The 10039-nt window shown below is 32.9% G+C and overlaps 1 protein-coding gene across 2 annotated transcripts; it reads left to right on the top strand.

Moving 5' to 3' along the window:
- Positions 1–956: 956 nt before the first annotated feature.
- Positions 957–8126, top strand: HEMG2 (Flavin containing amine oxidoreductase family). Of its 2 annotated transcripts, XM_011008611.1 has the most exons (17): positions 958–1137; positions 1243–1378; positions 1605–1670; positions 1905–1955; positions 2116–2172; positions 2690–2766; positions 2875–2911; positions 3066–3131; positions 3427–3467; positions 4145–4277; positions 5071–5250; positions 6087–6161; positions 6684–6807; positions 6919–7027; positions 7178–7252; positions 7408–7514; positions 7753–8126. In XM_011008611.1, the coding sequence occupies exons 1-17, from the start codon at positions 1061–1063 to the stop codon at positions 7878–7880; spliced, it is 1539 nt and encodes a 512-aa protein (XP_011006913.1). In that variant the 5' UTR covers positions 958–1060; the 3' UTR covers positions 7881–8126. The 2 variants fall into 2 exon arrangements, with proteins under 2 accessions (XP_011006914.1, XP_011006913.1); XM_011008612.1 differs by lacking the exons at positions 7408–7514; positions 7753–8126 and having other exon boundaries at positions 957–1137; positions 6919–7055.
- The last annotated feature ends 1913 nt before the right edge of the window (positions 8127–10039 follow it).

Here is a 10039-nt window from a genome sequence, read left to right as displayed (position 1 = left end):
TTTATATATATATATATATATATATATATATATATGTTAAATTGCTCCTCATTGTTACGATAATAATAATAGAAAATAAAATATTCTTTTAATATCATTTTTGTTTTGTTTTTAAGGATATTTTAATCGATTCATTTTGTTTATATATATATATATATATATGTTAAATTGCTCCTCATTGTTACGATAATAATTAATAAAAAAATTATTATTAAAATACAAAAACATTTCTTGACACTAATTTTATTTATTTTTTATTTTAAAAGTATTTTGATTATCTCACTATATTTTTAAAATAAAAAAATATTAATTTATCATGATCATTTTGATAATAACTAACGGGTTTTGTGAAAAGGCTTTAATGTCTCAAACAACTGATTTTAAGTTTTTTTGTTTAAAATGATAAAATCATGAAAATACTATTTTAATGAATAATATTCTCACTCACATCTCCATTCTTGCTAGCCTCAAAAATTTTATTTTATAAAAAGAAGAAAGAAGCATGCTATCTCAGAAAAAAACATATAAAGATTGATTATAAGAGAAGCATGTATTGCCTGCTTCTTTGATAATAAGTTAATTAAAGAGAGTGTCTAACTTGTATGAAGGTTTGCTCTCCATGCTCAAATCCAAATTTTGCATCCTAGTGAAGAATTTAAGAGAAATAATTTCTAGAGAATACATCATAGTATAAACATCTCATATAAATGATACTTTTTAGACAGTAGAGATTTATTAAATTTAGTCTAAATCTTTAAATGTTAAATGTTCTATTTCAAATCTCTAAATTAAAAGTCAATAATTTTTCATCTATTTTAAAGTTTTACAAATTAGATCATTAGAAAAAGGTGGTGGGATAACAAGAAGAGCATTGGAATGTCCAATGGGCCTGTAAAAATGATGGGCAGGGCTCAAAAGAACTTGTAATTTTCTCTCTTGTTCTAAAACATGAAAGCAAAGCCCATAAAGGAAACTACCATCGACTGGTTCATCTTCTTTGCATTTCCACCAACTACTATCCGTTGACGCTGCCACATTACGACTGACTGATAGTTCTGAAATGACTGCAGCGGCCAAAGACGACGATTTTGGTAGTAAGAAAAGTAAAAATGTAGCTGTTATAGGTGCAGGCGTCAGGTATCATTCTTTTTTGTACTTTTGGTTTCTGGGTTTTCTTTCTGTAGTTTAATTGTGCGTGTGTGTGGTTGTGCCCCCCCTTTTGTATTTTTGTTTTTGTTTAAGTGGGCTTGCTGCTGCATACAAGCTGAAATCAAATGGGGTGAAAGTGACAGTCTTTGAAGCTGAAGGAAGAGCTGGAGGCAAATTAAGAAGTGTCTCCCATCATGATCTTATTTGGGATGAAGGAGCTAATACCATGGTTACCATTTATTTGTCCAAGTTTTTTTTTTCAGTCTTTCGTGTTAATCTTTTCTTCTTGCTTTGTGAATCATAAGTGCGCGTAATTGGAAAAAAATTTCTTGGGGCAGAGAGTTTATTTTGGCAAGCTGCATGGATTCTTTCTTCATTAACATTTGATAATGATTGTTTTGGTTTTCGGTGCTTTTTGTTTGGTGAAGTTGATTTTTTTTTCCAATTCTGTGCAGACTGAGAGTGAAGTGGAGGTCAAAAGCTTACTTGATGATCTTGGGCTTAGAGAGAAGCAACAATTTGTAAGGCTTATTAACTTTATCTCTTTGCTTTTTGCCATTTTCTTTAGGCAACAGTTTGTAATGCTTATTGTTCTTAACTTTATCTCCTAGCCTAATGCCATTTCTTTTTTTCAAATGCTTAGGTTATCAGTGCTCCATATTATGAAATGATTTCCTGTGTGCTCTAGTTGAATCTTGAGAGTTCGTGGTGGATTCTTTTTTGTTGGCTTAATTTATTGATGTCTACCTTTGCAGCCAATTGCACAGAACAAACGGTATATTGTGAGGAATGGAATGCCTGTACTGGTATATCTATCTTATGGTGTCTTTGTTGCCAACTAATAAGTTTACTTACCATGTTTCTTAGACGAAAGGAACATGCTTATTGTGCTTTGTCTATCCTTTTTCTACCTGCAGCTATGTTTGTCTTACTGTTAGCATATGCTTTTCTCATGTTTTGTGCCAGATACCAACAAATCCAGTTGCACTGATCAAGAGCAACTTTCTCTCGGCGCAATCAAAGGTTTGTCTTTCTGGGAGAATTCTGAGGACCATCCAACAAATTAGAAGCACCCCACCGCTGTTTTTCTCCTCATGATGCAATATTTTTTGTTCATCAACAGTAGCCACACATAACTTAATTTTTGCATATAGAAGGATTGTTGGTTAGCAACCTGAAAGCTCCTGGAATCTTGAAAGCCACCACTTTTTGCTGCTTTGTTTCTTATTTGCATGGTGGGCTCTGGAAATCTTGCTATTGCATCTTGTTTTCTAGGAATATGAAGGATTGGCTGGTAGTTTCATTATTGATAGTAGGATCACCTTTTCTGCCTACCATTTCTGACATGCATGATTTTGTTAACGTGAAATCTTCTGATTAATTTAAAAAGTTAACTAGGATCACTTGTCAAAAAAAATAAAATAAAAAATATGCCATTGGTTCTTTGCACAAAGATTCAGTTTGATGTTCAAGCTTGATAAACAAGCTGCAACTTTTCATTTTTGTGCATTCTTAAGGGCATGCATTTTTCTGGCTGCAGTTGCAAATCATTTTGGAGCCATTCTTATGGAAGAAAAATGAGTCCTCAAAAGTGTCTGACACTGATATACAAGAAAGGTGATGAACTCAACTTATTGAGGTTGTTCATCTCTTGCACACTTGTTCTTTATCTCATTTACATCATGAGGTTTTGATATTCACCTCACTCACACCTTCACCCTGCAGTGTTGGTGAGTTCTTTCAGCGACATTTCGGGAAAGAGGTATTGTATTCTTTACAACACAACAGATTTATACCTGCTGTATTAACCAGCAGAGGGTCTTTTATGTTTTGTCTAAATTTTGAAATGAGACCAGGTTTTTATATAGAAGTGTTTGATTATCATTGATCTTACTTTTCTGTTTCTTCCTTCTAAGGTTGTTGACTATCTTATCGATCCTTTTGTTGCTGGCACAAGTGCTGGAGATCCTGAATCTCTTTCTGTAAGTAATGGCCAAGATATTTGGACCACTTGTATAAGTTATGGGATCTTTTTATTAGCACACCACTGGAAAATGTTCTTTGGTCTGGGAATCTTCTGGTTCTATGCATCTGAATATATTCAATTGTGATAGGAAGTATGGAATCTGCTTTAGGATACTGAAACTAAAAGTTTTATTGAACTGCTCTTAAGAACTATGGCATCTATTTTAATAGTTATGGTACGGTCTTCTTGGCGTCAACTCTTTTCCTGTCGTTCTGGATTTTTATTGATAGTATTGTCTTTACCTGAAACAGGCACGCCACAATTTTCCAGACCTGTGGAATCTAGAGAAGCGGTATATTCTATGCTTCTTTTTATATACTATCAGTTCATTTTTGCTTGCATTGTTTGAGTTTGAATTGGACTGCAGTTGATTCATTCTCTTCCAGTTTCTGTCCTTTGCAAATCTCACATTTAGTGAAGTTATTGGTAGACCAATATATTGTTGCCTTTTTACAGCACTGGAAGATTCTTACCGGATGCCATAATACATTTGAACTTGATATTCTATTCTCTTAGCATTCTGAAATTAGATGTGCCTTTTTTATTTGGCTCAGTATGATGCTTGTTGAGATCAGTGGCAAACTTGTTTTAAATCCACATAGTGACCCTAACTGCTTAGTTACTGATGAAAAATATAAAGCTGAATACTTTAGTTTTAGTCTGGCTTTAGTGATGCTTGAAATCTAGTTGTATTTTTATGCTGAATCTCTGCAGTTTGGTTGCTTACAAGCTCACCCATTATTCATCAATAGATGAATAATGGGCGAGCTTGTATTTTTGTTCAGCCATGTTATTGTTACATTTTAAATAGATGCAAGCAGTCTTCTAGGCTAAATTGTTAAAGTTTGATGAACGACTCTGACACTGATGAAGTACTACAGATCAATGATTGACATTCTATTAATTTAGTAATGCTCGCTGCATGATGTCTGCTTTTTTTATTAATGCTAACCTTTTCTGTTCAACCAGGTTTGGTTCTATCATAGCTGGGGCAGTTAAAGCCAAGCTATCTGCCAAAAAAGAGAAGAATGGAGAAAAAAAAGGTTCTTCGGAAAAAAAGAAACGTCAACATGGTTCATTTTCTTTTCTAGGTGGAATGCAGGTAGTTATTCCGGGTACTGTTTCTTTTCTTTTCCAAGAAGACGTGGTTTGAACTATTTATAACCTTTACATGTAGGAAGTAGGAACATCCCTTAGCTGTTCAGATCTGATGCTACCACTATTGCTTTTGTTGAATAGTAATTGTGGATAAGTTTTCTAGGCTGCTATTGAGTCCTTCAAAATACACCTGCAGATTACTTTAGTCAAGCCCCTTTCATATTTGCAGCTTAATAGGCGTGTAGTTCTACTTCATTCACTTAGCATATTTTGAACCAGTGGCCATAGAACCTAACATGATTCGGTTTCATCCTGAATAATGGAATTTCCTGTCATGAAGTTGCATTCACTAATATTAGCTTCTTATTTGGGGGAGTAGATTGCCTGAAATGATAGGAATAAAATCATTCCACACCCAAAACTTCAGGATATAGATGTTTGACCAGCTTTTCATTGCGTACAGCACTGCAGGTGAAAACATCCTTATGAATATTTTGATTTTCATACAGAAGCAAAATTGCACCAGAAATCTATGGTTAAGTTCCAGGTCGTAGACCTTAGGTTCATATTTCCTCTTATCATTCAGATTTTATCTATGGTCACCATATCTATTTTAATATTACCTTTCCTTCGAGCTCTACTCAAAATTCTCTTTGCTCTCTCTCGTTCTCTCAATATGCAGAGACTTAAGTGGTATCCTTACTGATAGTGTTGTTGAAATCTGACCCTTTGCACGTACTTTTTTGCTTGTAAACCAAATAAATGGTCCTTATTTTCTTGTTTATGTATTTTTGCAGACACTCACTGATACACTGTGCACAGAGCTTGGGAAAGATGGAGTTAAACTAGAATCAAAGGTCTTGTCATTGTCTTACAGTTATGATGGCAAGTCAACTTTTGAGAACTGGTCAGTTTCTTATGCTTCTAAGGGTGGCAAGCATGCACAAGCATCATCTTATGATGCTATCATCATGACGGTTAGTTCTTTTTTAATTGAGCTTATTTTTCGGTGGTTTTGTTTAGTTTAATTTTTCTTATTGTGATACTGCATAACTGAGTCATCCAGTCAAGCATATCCTACATCTTTAAAATGTGACTGGTGCTGAGAAAGAATTCAACTGCTGCGTAGTTGATTAAGAAATAAACAAGATGGAAGGAGAGAAAGAGACAAAAGACAGTAAAATTGTACACTGAGACGGTGATCACCAAATACTTGCCCCACTTCTTAAGACTGACTTGGACAGTTGGAGTGAAAAAAGTCAAAGTTTCTCTAGAACTTGAACTCGTAACTCCAAAACTTTGATCGTTTGTTTTATTGTTTGAATATCTCTGCATTGACTGACCATTATGACTATTTTAAGAATACTCTTCGTGCATCTGCATTTACCCTTTGCTTTTAGGAGTTGATTAAGAAATAAACTAGATAGAAGGAGAGAAAGAGACAAAAGACAGTACAATTGTACAATGAGAAGGTGATTACCAAACACTTGCCCCACTTCTTAAGACTGACTTGGACAGTTGGAGTGAAAAAAGTCAAGTTTCTCAAGAACTTGAACTCGTAACTCCAAAACTTGGTCGTTTGTTTTATTGTTTGAATATCTCTGCATTGACTGACCATTATGACTATTTTAAGAATACTCTTCGTGCATCTGCATTTACCTTTTGCTTTTAGGAGTTGATTAAGAAATAAACTTCTTTGTCTCATAAATGCATTGGCGTGCATAAACATTCACATATGCAACTCCTAATACCATTTACTGTTTTTAGAAGATTTTTTTTTTTCACATTCTAACAGTGAACTTTTGTAATTTAGGCACCATTGTGCAATGTTAAAGAAATTAATATTAATAAAGGTAGAAATCGCTTCTCGCTGGACTTTCTTCCTCAGGTACCAACAATTTTGTTTATTGATTAAATACCTTCATATGTATTTACTTACACATGGGGTGTAGTATACAAATGCAAGCATCATTGTTCAAATAGCTGCAGAACATGAAATGCACAGTATGGTTACATGCATTATTGCTGAAAATGTTATTTGTATTTAAGTTTCTGGTCGTTCTCTGTCAAATTCATTTGCTTATTCCTAGTAAAGGAAGATACTTTCATACCAAACAAGAATCTAAAAAACTCGTAAATTCCAAATGAGATGCCAACTTATTATATTTTTTTTGTCCAAATATATGCATATCCTTCCTGGAACAAATCATACTTACCTAGATGCAAATTCTGCACCACAAGTTGGATGACTCGAAATAAGTTTGCTTCTGTGAAAAGATTATTTTTCACAAATTGACTGTTATCATCTAAGAGACATCCTCATACAGAAGTGACCAGCCAAAATTACTGAAAGTTTTTTTAACAACCTTGCGGTTTGGTTTGAATCATTCTTTTCCATGTTATTATGCAGATGAGTTACATGCCACTTTCAGTCATAATTACTACCTTTAAGAAAGAGGACGTCAAGAGGCCTTTAGAAGGATTTGGAGTTCTTGTTCCTTCTAAGGAGCAACAAAATGGTTTAAAAACTCTTGGTAATACTTTGCTAGGCTCACCACGGTGGGGGTACTTGGATAATTTTCACTATGTGTTAGCTATACATATACTCTCTTGCACTAACCATGCTTGAATTCTGTTTTGCACAGGTACACTCTTCTCATCTATGATGTTTCCAGATCGTTCACCCAAGGACTTGTATCTCTATACCACCTTTGTTGGTGGGAGCCGAAACAAGGAACTAGCAAAAGCGTCAACGTATAAAAAGCTCCAAACTTTTCATTTTGTAATTTCCTGTCAGCAACTTTCTGGTTTCACACACAAGATCACTTATCCACTCTGGATTTTAATTGTTACTGTGGTGAAATTTTGATCAACTAAACTCTTTCCCAATAATTTATTTTTCAGGGATGATTTGAAAGCGATTGTTACTTCTGATCTTAGACAGCTGTTAGGGGTGGAGGGAGAGCCGAAATTTGTGAAGTATTTTAAATCTTAAGCCGTTTATAATCTGCTAATTATATTACCTAGTCTATTGTTTTTCCCAAGTTGAAGCTGGCAGTAATTTATTAAGAGCAATGAGTTACTGTCTTTACTGTGATCCATACTCTTACAGCTTCAACTGTACTTGATTGCAGTCATTACTACTGGAGTAAAGCATTTCCTTTGTATGGAAAGAACTATGATTTAGTGTTAGAAGGAATTGAGAGAATGGAGAAAAATCTTCCTGGATTTTTCTACGCAGGCAAGTGCTTCTTGATTGAAATTTGGGATTTAACTTCCAGTCATGTAATTCTAAGATCCCCCCTCAAGCTGGTGCTATTCTAAACTGGTAGCATTTCATTTGAATCTCCAATCTCTGCAATTTTGCTGGAGATAAGGCAAATGGGTTATGTTGACCACATGTGAGAAGTTTCATTGCTCCTATTGAATTCTTATTCCTACTCTAATTCTTATTCTTGGATGAATGATGAAATCTTCAGGTAACCACAGAGGTGGATTGTCCGTGGGTAAAGCAATAGCCTCTGGATGCAAAGCAGCTGATCTTGTGATCTCCTATTTGAATTCTTCGGCTGATGACAAGATGCTGAAAACAAGGTCACAATCGTAGGAACATGAATTGCCTTCCTGGCTATTAGCTGATGCAAACGATACTCTTCTCATGCTGATCGCTTCTCATTGATCTAAGAATATTCACAATATATATAAAAAAATGTAAGAAGTGCTTTTAGTTGTATGCATATAGATTAAGTTCTTCTTGTTAATGTGTCAGAATGCTAAGCCTTTATAACATCTGTTACTACTACACCTGTAATCATCTAATACAAGTTAGGCTTACATGGATTTAAGTTGGTTTTTTATTTGGCGCAAGAGGGTTAATTTTTGAGCACCACACTTATAACCAGTGTTTTTAAACTCAGCCCGGCACGGTCCGGGTCACAAGTTTTGATCAGCTTAATCGGGTTAATCTTAATTATTTTTATAAATTAAAAAGATATTGTTTTGTTAAAAAAATTAATAATTAATAAATTACAACAAGATTTTTTATTGGATGAACCTGTAGGTTACTCAGGTTTTTTATTTTTCTTATTAGTTTTAGTTTTGGATAAATTAACTCATCAGGAAAGCCGAGATTCGAGATTTAAAATTATACTCGTAAGAGGTTGCACCTTGTCAGCTGTATAATTAACTAATACTCTAAATGGTGTGGGGAAAGTATTGTAGCTTTTCTCATGACACATGTTTTTTTTTTTATGTTTTTTTTGTTTTTCAAGGATTTACATGTTTTTTTTTAAGATTGTTTTTATTTTTTTATTTTTTAAAATTATTTTTATTAATTTTTTTAATATTAAACTGATTAAAAATTTAGTTATGTAATTTTTTCTTTAAAATATTATAAATTACTATAATATTTTCCTATATGATTTTTTTTAATGAATTTTTTTTAAAAAATAATTTTTGTCGATTTTATTTTTTTATATCGAGCTAGTTGAGAATTTTACTTCGTAATTTTTTTATTTAAAACATTGTAGATTATTATAATGTTTCCTTACATAATTTTGTTTTGCTATAGTGTTTTTCTATATTTTTTTTAAAATTATCTTTATCAAATATTTTTTTTAAAACATTGTGAATTGCTATAATATTTTCCCACATAATTTATTTTTTTTAAATTTTCTTTATTCATTTTATTTTTTAAATATTAAACTGATTAATAATTTAATTTTATAGTATTTTTTTTAAAAACATTATAAATTATAATAGTTTTTCTTCATATAATTTTTTTATATAATTTTTTTAATAAATTCACAACAATACACAAATATACTACGAACCCGCAACATCGTGCAAGCATAGAATCTAGTATATCCTGAAAACAGGTTTACTCGTCAGCCGCCTAATATATCCTGAAAACAGGTTTGCTCCTGATTTTTCTCAAGAACAAATCCTGGGAAATAGGAGCGCAAGGTGAATCCAATAATCATACTGTATGATTGTAAGAATACCATGGGTATTTACTATTCACATGCATGTACTCAAGCAGGAGTCCCTAACCCTCGAAATACGGGAAAGCCTCATTCTACTCCCAAACAATGCCTCCATTATCAATTGAGTCCTTAATCTCTTAATTTTATCAATTTTGTTTCAATCTTAATTGATATTAGACAACTTCACCCCTTCATCAATTTATTGTTAGTTATAGTTAAATCCAAATCTTTTTTTTAATCAAATATAGGAAAATACATCTTAAAGCACTGTATAACAAATTTGGTCCAACATCTTTAGCAGGCCAAAAAGGGAAGAGTGCAAACGAAGAGAGTCAAAGTAGACAGCATGCAGTTGAACTGTGTCTCAAAACTGAAAGCTTACGAAAAGACAACTAACTCAGTGTCTTTATCAGAGACAAGTTTCTCTAAAGCCAAATGGGTGGTTGCCACATGTGCATGCATTCAGCGTTCTTTAAACTGCACTTTCACTGCGGGAGTGCATTCCATGAACTCGCGCGAGAAGAAGAACCGAAAAGGGAATTTTTTTTTTTTCTTGTTCATGTGATGTGAGTGTTCCCTTTTAGTTCCCTCATTTAAATGTCATGTTGTTTTAATTATTTAAAATTTTAATTATGAAAACAAATTTTAATTTTTTTAATTTTTTAATTTTATCATTAATGTGTTACTTGATTTTTTTTTAATATAATTGATGATTGTATAAATTGGATTTCAATCCAAAATATACAGCCTTTGTTCTTTTTTTCATCATGTATTTTTATCA

The sequence above is a fragment of the Populus euphratica genome, unplaced genomic scaffold (assembly GCF_000495115.2).
Source record: "Populus euphratica unplaced genomic scaffold, PopEup_1.0 scaffold367.1, whole genome shotgun sequence".
NCBI classification, from domain to species: Eukaryota; Viridiplantae; Streptophyta; class Magnoliopsida; order Malpighiales; family Salicaceae; genus Populus; species Populus euphratica.
The sequence above is the reverse complement of the archived record's forward strand: the minus strand, read 5'-3'. Positions and strand labels throughout refer to the sequence as shown.

Bases quoted from the DNA above. Each gene is read 5' to 3' on its own strand.
- HEMG2 (XM_011008611.1), top strand. From the start codon at position 1,061: ATGACTGCAGCGGCCAAAGACGACGATTTTGGTAGTAAGAAAAGTAAA. The intron at 1,671-1,904 runs GTAAGGCTTATT...CTACCTTTGCAG, and splicing joins TTAGAGAGAAGCAACAATTT to CCAATTGCACAGAACAAACG. The intron at 4,278-5,070 runs GTAGTTATTCCG...GTATTTTTGCAG, and splicing joins CTTTTCTAGGTGGAATGCAG to ACACTCACTGATACACTGTG.